This window comes from Larus michahellis, chromosome 2 (genome assembly GCF_964199755.1).
Source record: "Larus michahellis chromosome 2, bLarMic1.1, whole genome shotgun sequence".
Lineage (NCBI taxonomy): Eukaryota > Metazoa > Chordata > Aves > Charadriiformes > Laridae > Larus > Larus michahellis.
The window spans coordinates 130,032,075-130,045,400 of record NC_133897.1 but is presented as its reverse complement, the minus strand read 5'-3'; the positions used below and the strand labels follow the sequence as shown (position 1 = coordinate 130,045,400).

The 13,326-nt window shown below is 40.0% G+C and overlaps 1 protein-coding gene across 2 annotated transcripts in view; it reads right to left on the bottom strand.

Annotated features, from left to right (window-relative positions):
• The window catches only part of NKAIN3 (sodium/potassium transporting ATPase interacting 3), a 373,785-nt gene that overhangs the window by 183,015 nt on the left and 177,444 nt on the right, over positions 1-13,326 (bottom strand). For both annotated transcript variants that reach the window (XM_074577126.1, XM_074577125.1), the window contains exon 3: positions 4,780-4,860. In XM_074577126.1, the coding sequence (XP_074433227.1) occupies positions 4,780-4,860 (81 nt within the window). The remainder of the gene's footprint in view (positions 1-4,779; positions 4,861-13,326) is intronic.

Genomic DNA, 13,326 nt, shown 5'->3' with positions numbered 1-13,326 from the left:
TCCCTGGAACCTTCTCTTCTCCAGGCTGAACAATCCCAACTCTCTCAGCCTGTCCTCACAGCATAGTTGCAACAGCCCTCTGATCAAGCATGCTACAGAAAAAAAAAACAGGCAGAACAAACAGAAACATCATATAAAAAGAAAAGAGCTCATCAATGCCGTCCAGCTGCAGTGCTGGAGGGTGGCTATACATTTACTGGGTACAGGCAGTAACACATGTAAACAAATGTCACTGTAACCAACAATAGAAAAAGTAGTAGAAAATGGTTTATCAAAGAGTATCAGTTGTCAGAGTCAACGATAAATACAAATAAACTCAGCTATTTTCATACTGCATCTCAAATACTGGATATTGGATACAAATGATAGAAACATTAACAGCGCACACTGAATAAATCATAGAATTATAGAACCTTCATGGTTGGAAAGGACCTTTGAGATCATCGAGTCCAACCATACACACACACACAAAAAAAAAACAAACCAAAAAAACCCCAACAACCTACAATCTCTGCGCTTCAGAGCATGCCCTGAAGTGCCACATCTAGATGTTTCTTAAACACCTCTAGGGATGGTGACTCAACCACCTCCCTGGCCAGGCTGTTCCAGTGCCTGACCACTCTTTCAGTAAAGTCATTCTTCCTAATCTCTAATCTAAACCTCCCCTGCCGCAACTTCAGACCATTTCCTCTGGTCCTGTCATTATTCACCCGGGAGAAGAGGCCAACACCCACCTCTCTCCAACCTCCTTTCAGGCAGTTGTAGAGGGCAATGAGGTCTCCCCTCAGCCTCCTCTTCTCCAAGCTAAACATGCCCAGCTCCCTCAGCCTCTCCTCATATGACCTGGTCTCCAGACCCCTCACCAGCCTGGTAGCTCTCCTCTGGACACGCTCCAGCACTTCAATGTCCCTCTTGTACAGAGGGGCCCAGAACTGAACACAGTACTCGAGGTGAGGCCTCACCAGTGCCGAGTACAGAGGCAACATCACTTCCTTACTCCTGCTGGCCACACTATTCCTGATACAAGCCAGAATGCTGTTGGCCTTCCTGGCCACCTGGGCACACTGCTGGCTCATGTTAAGCTGGCCGTCCACCAGCACCCCCAGGTCCTTTTCTGATGGGCAGCTTTCCAGCCACTCTGTCCCAAGCCTGTAGCGCTGCATGGGGTTGTTGTGACCGAAATGCAGGACCTGGCACTTGGCCTTATTAGACCTCATACAGTTGGCCTTGGCCTGTCGATCCAGCCTGTCCAGGTCCCTCTGTAGAGCCTTCCTACCCTCAAGCAGATCAACACTCCCACCTAGTTTGGTGTCATCTGCAGACTTACTGAGGGTGCACTCAATCCCCTCATCCAGATCATTGATAAAGATATTAAACAAAACTGGCCCCAAATCTGAGCCCTGAGGGACAGCACTGGTGACTGGCCACCAAGAGGATTTCACCCCATTAATCACAACTCTCTGGGCATAGACAGCCAAATGAGGTCTCCTTTGTAAAGTAGGAAGTACATAAAAGAATATATTGCTGGGGGTGGAGGGTTGGCTTATACAGGTTAGAAGTTCTCTTGTCCATATTTAAGAACATACAAAACTTCAAAATAACAGCTGCTGGTATTATATCAGGTAAGAGACAATCAAACTTTATTTCAGATGTGCTTTAGAGAAGGTTTTTTTTCCTTCTTATTCTGTGAGATTTGTGTTTATATCTATATGTTTAAAATCATCTATAGTCTCGAATGTGGCAATTAGAACACATTTTTATTTCAAGACATAGAATAAGATCTAAACAACTAATGAGCTCATGTATGCACGTAGCAATCTGTCATCCTACAGCGGAGGATTAAAAGGTCACGTTATAATAGCAGCTTTGTTTCTCTCATACAGAGTGGTTAACACTAAAAATTATGCTTTCAGTTTCATAAAAGTAGTAAATGAAAAATACAAGCCAATTTAACTTTAATACAAGCGTTTTTTTCACTGCTAAAATCAGAAATGAAAGAAAGAATTAGAAAACCAAAGTTAGCACAAACAAAGAGTCATATGTGTATATTTATTTTATTTCTGATCAAATACAGCTTCTTTAGCCCTGAAAAAGCATTAAAATTTTATTCATACATCTGTAACACAAGTGAAAAAGGAGCTTCACTTATACATTGTTTATAGGGCAGTTAGAAAGGAAACCTTTACTCATTAGTTTTCTACTTACAACACCCACGCGTGGGAGGGTCAGGTTTATTTCCCTTTCACACCCGGGATGACTTTTGAAAAGTCTGTCCACATTGTATGTGTACTCCATGTGAAGACGTTGCATTAAAATTACCATTTAACAATGCACAAAGTTATATTTTCTGATGCTATTCATGATAGAAGACCTAAAAAATTCACAGGACTAATTCACAGCTAACTCTGATTCTGGTCAGAGTGAATATAAACATGATAGTGCTTAAAAACAAACACACCAACAGAAATCAGTCAGCTGCCAGACAGCACCATAGTTTTCCCTGATAGTATGTCAACAGAAATTAAGAATTATAATCCATGTGCATTCATTTCAGAAACAAAAACTTTTTTTAAAATGGAAAAATAGAACAAGAGCAAGAAAAAAGGTGAATATTCCCTGCTAAGATTTCAACACTGAGAAAATGCCATCCTTGAAAAGCTGCTGATGGCGTTTGATGGTCGAACCACACTAACGTACCTTGATAACAGCACCCTTCTTCTATCATGCCTGAAAACACAGGAACATATTCATGGAAAGCAGTGATGACATTTTTAAGCTAGCACGTTGAATAAAATGTGGGTCTCTAAGTCAGTGTCAAATACCCACCCATCAATTTGTAAATACCCAGGATTTCATGCCTATGGTGCAAAAAGACCTCAGTCTCTCGATGACCACATCATCTCTAGCATAGTTTTCAGAAGCAGCATTAAATGAACCCCAAATTCTACTGTTTACTGAGAAAAATTCTTGATTCTATCGTTACTAATTTGGTCCCGATACTGGTGCCTTTGACGTAATGTATACAAGGTCAGTTAACTTCCAGGGACATAATTTTTTATCTATCACCTTGTTGAGAAACCACAAGATAAAAATTCCACAAAAATTCTGAGATCAACGAATGTATAAACTAATAAAAGGGATTTTCTTCCAACTGTTGAGTAATATACTTACTACTATTTCTCTACATTGTGATTTGCCATATAAGTTAAGTAAGAAGACCTAAAAGTGAAACACAGTGGTGAAAGTGGAAGATGCAAGATTTCAATTCATACCCGCTGGTTTACAATCCCCATACACTAAGGAGATGATCAGAATCCTTTGCAATCGATGGAGAGACAAGTCAAATTTTCACAAACTCAGGGGTCAGACTAAAAGTTTCGCTTCAGTTGCTAGGCACTTAGATAAAAGCACTAATTATCTATAAAAATATAATAGTCACTATAAAAACAGTCATCACCCAGCTGACTGAGAAAATATAAACTCTATTTATCATGAAAATGAACAATTACTTTGGGCAGTCATCACTTCCATGTGTTGCTCTTCTGTTCACCTAATAGATTTAAGTTAGAACATCCAACGCAATCATTTATTTTGATTGTCTACAAAGTGCACTAATCTCCTCATTAAGCCTATGACTTCTGGTGAACTACATCATATTTGGAGAAAAAATAAACTGTTGTAGCTCTTCATTATGCAATTTTATCACCAAAGGAATCTATCACTGAAAGCTTTAATTTTAATGGAATTTTTACTGAGAAAATTCAATTTTATTTCTTATTAAATCAGTTTCACCAGTTTTCTATTTGTTGTCAGCCAAAAGCTAGAAGTTTTAATGCTGAACCCAAAAAAAGTATGTAGCTCACAAATGTTCCCATCTGGACCGAGCGGAGCTCACAATTCTCTAAAAGCACTGCATGAATTAACAGGGATGTGGTTCATATCACTAAATCTACAGCCAGTAATAGGGACACTTATTCTCTTAATACTACTGGGATCACCATGCGCTATGGGCATACTGTGCCTAGAATCATGTAAGTATGAATGTGGTAAACAAAGAACAATATTGTCTATGTCCAACAGGAGAATTAAAACCAACTGACGTTGTACGGAACTCACTGTAGATACAACGCTAAGTATAATCTTTGCTAACGTAAGTGCCACCTTGTACAAAAACATGTATCTCGACACTTCCAGCAAACATTTCTGCTCTAGTCGGAGATTTGAATAAGGAATCAGTAACCTAGAGCACTGAGTGTCAGGTACAGGAAAGTTTTATTCAGATGTGAAAAAAAGCCATCATCTGCCATTTGTTCTTTTTTATAAAGAATTAACATTCTCACCATGAGACCAATTTGCTCAATAAGTTATTACATTCACCTTCTTACTAATTTCCTTTAGCTGCTTTCAAAGTAGTCTTGGAAATTCAGATACATTTTTCATACTCACTTGAAATTTCAACCTAAAGGACATTCTCTGTTTTTCAACAAGCAACAAGAACCTCAAATTTTCTACTGAATAGTATTTTTTTTTTTTCCTGCAGATGGTACTTCAGAAGACAACTGTAATTCAGATTCATTGCATTTATGTACTTCAAGCCCATGACTATTTACTATCAGAGACAAGTTCAAACACTGGAGTTCTCATTGGAGGGAAACTCCAAAGATCAAATTGTATGTTCAAACAACCACATTTTCCTTCTATGGTTCCAGCTTTCTAAAATCTGAGAGTCCTGCTGTTAAAACACCCTCCCATAAGCCTGAAGAAGGATAAGTGACCTACCTTTGAAAGTCCGCCTACTTCCAAATAGAAGCAGATAATGAAAACATTCCAGGTGACCCACAGGGCAGTCCACACCGTGTACTAAACACAAAGCCGGATGAAAGCAAAAAGACAGAAAAATAAAATGTGAAGATGAAAGAGAACTTTATACCGAGCAGATCAATAATAAAAAACCTGATATCGGTAAGATTTGTTCTTCTGGGAACAGACAAGCGCAGAGAGGAGTTTTCCCTGCAGAATTCCCCTAAGAACCATAGGAAATTACAAATCCAATATTCATTGCTGCTCTAAATACATACCAATAAAACAGATTTATTATTTACAGTTTTACGCTGATCCTACTGATCCTGGCCAATTAAGTTCAAAATGCTGACTTAAACACTGTTTTTCAGGGCAACTGTGAGTCATTCATAAATAACGATTTAGCTCTGTTAATGGAGATTCCAGAACAGCACAGTAATTTAAATAAGCAAATATTATTAAAATGATATTTAAACATTATGAAGAAAGACACCATCAAATTAAACAGAAGATATACTGACCTGATATTCGGATATTTTCCAAAAACAAACAGGTAAAGGCTGAATCTGACCTCTTAAGAGTTTTTCAGTAAAAGATATTTTGATTACATTAAAAATAGCTCACTACTTCTCCAGCCCTTGTGGCCATGAACCTGGTCCTACAATACACCCTGAAGAGATGAACGTAACCGTATGTCTTCTGGGGGCTCCAGGGGCCTACCCTAGTGCAAGACTGAACTCATACTCCACCCACAGCATGAATGGGAGATTAATTTGTCAACCTTAAATCACCTTTTGTATTTCAATTGTCAGCATAATTGACTGGCGCTATAGCCTTACAGATGCACTGTTTACCTATAAACAACTGTAAACTATGTCCCCAGCAGTACACCTCAGGAGCATTTCTGTCTGATGGGCTAAGGGCACGCTCAGCCGCACTGGAGCTGCGCCCACCTGAAAAACACAGTTAGCAGCAGCACTGCCACTTCATATTGACGTGCTTATAACCTTCACGACAGAGAACTGCTGCTAAGTGCCTTTGCAAGTCTAATTAGCTGTGACCAGGTGAGGCCAATATGCTATTGTTGTGCTTCAATATATTCAGTAAAGCTCAACACCCTAATCTATAATATGCTGGATCCTATTGCCATCACATAGATGTCATCAACTTGGCTTTCCTGGGCAGTACTGGGTGATGTTCCGCTCTTCCTTCCCTTCCCTGTGATGTATAATGAAAGGTTCAGGTGAAGAGGATTGAATTTTTCCCCACTTTGTTTACCGCCCACATGTATACAGTGTCTTCTGGACACCAAACAGGTTAATTTAATTGAAATTCTTAGGAAGTACTTAGGCAGTTTGGAGATGGCTACGGCGTAGGAAGTAGATCATTAGTAAACAAAATGAGAGTAACACTCCTGGGCTGTTTCCTCTGGCTTACAGAGAAGGGCAGTGTGGGAACTGAAGGCTGGGTTATTATAAAATATACAAAGCTGCTGTGGTCTCTGAACAGTACAAGGTCTGTACTATCCATGGTCTCTGAACAGTACAAGGTCTGTACTATCCATAAGATTAACTTAAAAGAGGATATCATGTTTTATCACATTTGCTGTAGTAACTCATCATAAGCTCCTGATTTTCCAGCATATGTCCTCAGAGCACCAGGTGCAGTGTGTTCAAAATTAATAAACACTTAAAACACTTAATAAAAGACCAGCTGCTCGTAAAAAGCAGATTTCAGAATATTCAGGAGAATTACCCTATTTAAGAAAGACTTTTTTTTACCTGTCTATGAATGAAATCTGTCATCGCAACCACAGGAAATCTACTTGATCTGGCAGGCCAAGCCAAATCTGTTGATGGCCTTACTCTGTCCCCCATGGGCACAGAGGACAACTCTGAACCATGCGGGCAAAAACTGTCTGAATGTGCTTCCCCAGGGCAAGCCCCGCTGTTTTACACGGTCAGGACCTGTTTGGTCCCTTTTCTGCCATGCTGACTACTGAAAGGGAAGGGCAGGTCCAAAGAGTGTGGTGGCCTTGGCAGTGTTAGGCATATGGTTGGACTTTATGATTTTAAAGGTCTTTTCCAACCTAAGCGACTCTATGATTCTATGAAAGCAGGTGTGCACCTTCAAACCAGCTGCTGTGTATGGAGAGGCTCTTCCTACGCTCTCACTGAACTGCAAGGATATAAATTTAAGCTCTATTTGCTTTAAGAATGCAATAATTCATATTTGGTATTTAGTACCTTATAGTTTTTAAAAGTAAGAAGGTTATTGTCCAAATTTGAAAACACATCTTTTTGGTTTTTTTTCCTTGTATAGGAAAAAAGTTAGTAGGTAGTTAAGGAATTTTACATTAGAAGAAAAGTTTTAAGACAGCAAAGCAAGAAAGCAAAATTAGGAATTGTCAGGATTCTGGTTATATATGCCATCCTAATTTTTCTCTTTTGTGGACATGCCATACAATGCAAGCATTAATTAAATCATCATAGGAATATTTTTATTTTAAAAGACCCTACCTTCCTTAATACATTTTATGAACAGATAACTCAATACTTCATTTCTCTTTGTCGCTCAGACCCCACTCTGAGAACAGAATATTAATTTCCTCATGAGGTTTTCTAAGATGTAATGTGTGAGAGCTGCACAAACATTAACTAATTTATTTTATGTTATAAGGGAATGATACAGCTCTCAGAATGCAAATTATGTTCTGATACATGCAGAGATTACATTCAGAAGAATTCATACATTATAGGCATCCAACTTGAGATGCTTAAGACTTTGTTTTTTCAGAACGCTTGGGATTATACAGTGCTTTATAAGCTCAGTGTTCAGCTCCCTGCAGCTGAGCATTCAGCACTTGTGCAAATGAGACCACAGGGTCTCAAGACAAGAACTCAGAATGCAAAGGAAAAACAAAGCACGTGAGAAATTTGCTTTAAGTGACATGCTTTGTGTCAAAAAGGGTTTCAGTGGTTGAGAGCTGAGATAAAATTCAGCTTCCCAGCACACTCTTCACAACAAAGGCAATCCTTTTCGTTTTGCTGTCACACATCTCATTCTTCCCGTGTCTTCTGTTTCCTGCAAATAAAGTTTCTATTCTGTAGCGGTGATCACCAGAAAACCCCCAAATGTCTCTGTCCTTTCTATTGCAACTGAGGGGCTTTTTTGCAACTAGAAAATTACAACTAGAAAAAAAATTGGTATGTATCCGTGCAGTTCAAAACCACAAATATATAAAAGGATCACATTAAAACTGCACAGGAGAGCTTTAATAACAGCTTTTCTTAACTTTTGAGTGTTTCTTCCTGAAAAATGTGTAATACTTTCTGAACATTATGTGTATGTGTGTAAATTTATATGTATATATCTTCAAGGTGTAAAACAATAATTTATGTGGCATCACACTAACACCTGCTTGGCTGGCTAAGAGAGGTGTAACTTTTAGATCCATGATGAAGATCTCCCTTTTTTGCTAGCAGAGAAACTGCCCGCAATCCCGAGCTGTTGTCCTCTGTATGAAGGGGCTTGTCGTGCACCCCGGCAGACATTTGCTGTCAAGGGAGGAGCGGTTAGCGTCTGAAACATCAGGTCCACACTGGTCCTCAGGGTTCATTTCCCTCCCAAGGCACCTCACCTAACCCGTTTCATGACCTGACCTGCCTCTCAACTTCTCCTGTCCCATGTCCTGAACACTACCTTGATGGTCCTGCTGTGTCTGCTCACTCTTACCCTCCCAAACCAAGCGTTTCCTGCCCCAGTTCTTTGGCCAGCCAAATTCCCTCCCACCTCAGCTGGTCTCGTGCTCAGCACCACAACCCTTGCCTGACATCTGGCATGAAGAAGGAATTTTCCACACAGGTTGAATTAATAAGAAGAGTTGTGGTTATTTTTATTTTATAGTCCATATGTTGCACTACTTAAAAATCACCTGGATGTTTTCGCCTAATGGATTCCTGCTGCTGGAAGGACCCAGGACACCGGTAAAAGTCTTTGCTGATTTCTCCCCATGATGCACCAAATACTTTCTTGCTTTTGGTCATTTGCACTAAGGATTGTATACTCTGTGGTGTGAGGAAGCATTTGGGGTCTTGTAAGTTAAGTGGAGAGAGTACTCCCCAACCTTACAGTTAAATACCTATTCAATTATTGTCCAACCCAGTAGGTTCCTTTCAGATCCCCTTTCTTAATGCCAGCCTCTCTACAATAGTGAAATTTCTATACCTCTTTTGACTCTACATGTCATATTGAAACCAATGCAGAGATATCTTTCATATACTAGTGAAATACAACCATTTCTAGAATTAAATCATCGGTATTAGAGCGACACAATGTCACAGAAAGAAAGGGTTAAGGAAAAATGCAAAGGTGTCTTCTTAAACTGAAAGGTAAGAGAGAAAAGGGAAATTTCTAAGTTTGAATATTACAAGGATTGTGGGATAAGTTTAGCCTTAATGAATAAACTATCTCAAGTGTATATTTAATCGGAAGTGCAGCGCCTCCTCTGACAGCGTCATGGCATTAGGGGAAATGAATGTTGGCTCAGGGATACTTCAAGGGAAAGGCAGCAACTACCCAGTCATCAGATCATCTTCCTGTAATACTTGGCTGTGCCTCAGAGGCATCAGTACTCACTTAGCCATATTCGTGAAAGATGATAAGGAATGTGGCATAAATCAACATCACGGAACAGTAACAACTCAGGAATTACCAGGAAGGATATTCAAGGAGTCATTCTGGATGCCTAAATATTTCACAAGTGCTTTGAAACTGCAAGAGTGTTTGTATAGCATTTGCTTGAATCCTGTGTAGAGTATCCTGTATAGCTTTTCTTCTGTTTTTTTTTTGTTTGGTTGGTTGGTTTTTTTGATTTTTTTTTTTAAGAAACTGCCTCCTGGCTTCTCAGGTGTACACATTGCCTATATATCATATTATTTAATGGCATAAATTAAGGCAAGCAAAGCAGAGATTTCCACCTTATATTCCCCCTATTTATGTGTATTATTTTCATCTCCCACTCTTCATTAATACATTTATGTTCAGCTTTGGGCCATGTTTGTGCAGTCTTAGCTATATGACTCATTGTTCAGAAGGCTTTTGAAGTCCCATAGAAGAAGTAGGAGAAGGGAAAAAACCAACTTTAACAAGCATTTTATCATCATTTTTAATCAATTTTAACAGCCTGAAAATCTTGCTGGTGATAGCAAGTTCTATCAAGAAAGGAAAAGTATGCACAGGGAAATGGATCACAGCAGCTCCGGAGCTGCATGACAGGTGTGTTACAGCATAGTTAGAACTGAAATTTAGCTGTTTTTTTCTTCTTTGCAAATGTTTGGATAAGTTTCAAATGAGCTAATATGGGAAGATTAGGAATCAGCTCTGCACTTTTATGTCCCCTGGGAACTTTGCACTGATTTATTTCAGCCACAAAATATTCAAGTACTGAATATAGCACATCCGCTTAGTGACAGGACAAATTGTTTGATCTAAATTAGAAATTACTACAAAAACTATTAGAGATAATTATTGGATTTAAACTAATTGGGACATTTGGAGTATATGCAGTTGCTCCCTCTGTCTCTCTGTGTTTCCTAAGCTCTTAGGACTCAGAATTTTACCTATGAGCAAGTGAAATTCCAGATTTATTTCAGAATCACCATCCTTATAGTCCTATATCTGAAGGGTAGCCAGCTGCTTTTGTGTTTATCCAGCTTCTATCGCAGCCCTCACTGAGATACATGGCTCTAGGTACCTGCACCAAAAGCCTTCTCGGTTGTGTCTGCAGAACTACAGTCTCCTATTTGACTGCAGTGTAGATGTGCTTCAAGTTATGGCCCTACATGTAACACATTTATTCACTTGCTTTCGCATTTCTGCTGTATGTTAAATTTTGAGGGGAGAGAACATGACATATGCAGCATAGGATGTCAAAGTGAAAGCTTTTGTGTACCTTCTCTTGTCAGGGAAACCTTCAGGCACAGCCTTCATTGCACAGAGGATAGATTAAAGACCTCTTGAGGTGAAACCAAGGACCCTAGAGTTTGTCAGCTTAAGTCAAGATTCCTACGAGAGTATGACAGAATATTATGGGGACAATTTGTGCCACATGCACCAGATCAATTTTGTGTAGACAGTTGACGGAAGTAAACTATTTCATCTAACTTGATTCTCTCTTTACTTCAATTTTTTTACATCCTGATGGGATCACATGCACCAGCAATGCTGATGTCTGGGAAGTCTTAAGGAAAAGATAATGGATATCGAACATACTTTTCTTGAAGTAGTTGGTTACTTTTCCAGTTAAACTGGATTTAGCTTAATCTAAACTAGAAGCTTCATCGATCAGAGTACATAAAAGCATGATTCAACATGCGGGGTATTTTTTTGCCAATGCCACAGAGCCAAATTCTCACTCTACGGTGGGACACCAACCACTAACATACCCAGGGGCTTAGATGTGGCTGAGGCTGCAGATATGGACTTGGAAACCCATGAAGCTTCTCAATGAATTTGGAGCCCAATTTGCTACTCAGAGCCCGGATAAGAATCTAACAGGTGGGATGTGATTTTATGTGGTTTCAGAAGCAGGGAGGCAGTCTATGTCCTTCCCTGGGAGAGGTGCCTCCGGATTATCTTTTGCCTTAGTGAGCACAACCTGGAGCTGGCACTGGTAGGGGTCTGTGCTGTCCATACCACTGACTTCTCTAGGGCTTCTGAGGACAGCCGGCAAAGCCCAGCTGTGGCTGGGATAGCCTTAGGAAGCACAGCTTCTAGGAAGCATGTGTCATTGGAAGAATCTCAGACTACAGCTCAACACGCGCTTTAAGCTGGTGTAACCCTGCACTGCTGCAGAAAGACTTCATGCACTTTTCCGTTTCCTCTGCCTACTTGCTGCTTATTCGCCCCTCACACCTCCTCCCTTCTCCTGGAACAAGCCTCATAGTGAAAGAGGTCAGAAAGCTGACTGGCACTTAACACTGGAAAACAAAATGGTTGCTTTTCAGCTGGATCTGTTCCAGTTTGATAGTTTATCAAGTGGCTGAACTGATGCTTATACTGGTGCAAATGAAGGAACAGCACAGAGACTGAAGGTAGCAGCTGAGCAAAAGGAGGATTATTGCTTATGCTGGCTTGAGGCATTCACTGAATTCAGCCTGAGGGTGAAGCTAGACAAGAGGCTGAGCTGACATGTTTGTAGCTTGCAACAAGGGAAGTCTTGCATCTCCTCCTTTCCCCTCTGCCTTCGCACTGCTGTTCACGACTGCACAGTCCCAATCCCTGCCTTATGCTGGCCTTGGCACCCATTGGGAACTTCACAGACTGGATTGAGCTCGCCATCCCAGCAAAAAACTCCCCACTTTTTACTAGGTTGGTTTTTCTGACAGGTTAGGAGTGGAACTGGCTTACTGAAGGGTCCGGTTAACTGCTGCCAGAATTGGTGGAGCGAGTTCGGAGAAGTATTCGGCCAGGGAGAAGAGTGGGAACAGGGAGGCAGGCAAGCCACCCGCTTCTGCTGCTGTTGAGCTGTGAGGCTGGTTCCAGACAACTTGTGTACTTTCACCCTTCAGACTTCAGAATTTTACTCAAACTATTCCTACTTCACTGGGAACCTTACGTTAGTAAGGATAGGAGCTGCTCTAAAGTCTTGGTCTTCCCAAGTAGTAAGTATTTGCACCCACTATAGCTTGAGGTCTTAAATATATGCTTAAAGTTAAATCAGAGTGTGAGTTCAGTTAAATCTGAGGATAAAGTATCTTGTTGAGGTGTTTCTTTTGTTAATTACAAGTTTTCTACCTCTGCTTTAAAACAACTTTAATATAGTCTAAAATGATCATTTACATTGCAAAAGATATAGAAACAGTCAACATCTGTTGTGTTTCATTTGAAAACTAAGGCAGTGCTGAACCTGAGGGGCAAGAGATTTTGTGGTGTTGCACTTCAGACATGAATTTCCCACGTAATTACTGATGTTTACCCTCACTTGCTTCTGATGTCTTATGTATAAAATGGAGAACATGAAGCAGAAAGGCGAGTCATCTCTGCCGCCCAGCTCTCCAACCACAGGTAATAGATAAAAGTGCTACTATTTACATCAATCCATTTGCAATTACTTATAGTCCGCTTGTGAAGCTTAGCTAATGTGAGTATAAAGAACCTCGGGTGCAGTTTTTGTTCACTTTTTCTTTTATGACATGACAAAGAATTACAGGATTCCAGGCCTGACTACAAAAGATGAAGCTTTTAAAGTATTTGTTTAATGAGCTTTGCTCTGTAGACATTTATTTCATTCTTTTGCGAGAAAAAAAATATAATAACTTTAGCCTCTTAAAATCCATTACTGACTACACAACTGAAATGTTCCAGATCAGACACTGCCGGGTAAAGACATAATATTCACCCATTCAGGAGACATTCTGGGGGAGGAAAAGGGGTATTTTTTGTTGGCAGTTTCCTTCACGGCTTTGAAAGTGTTTTTTTATTCCTGGCTATGTCGAGAACATGGAAGAAAAATCTGTGAAGCTT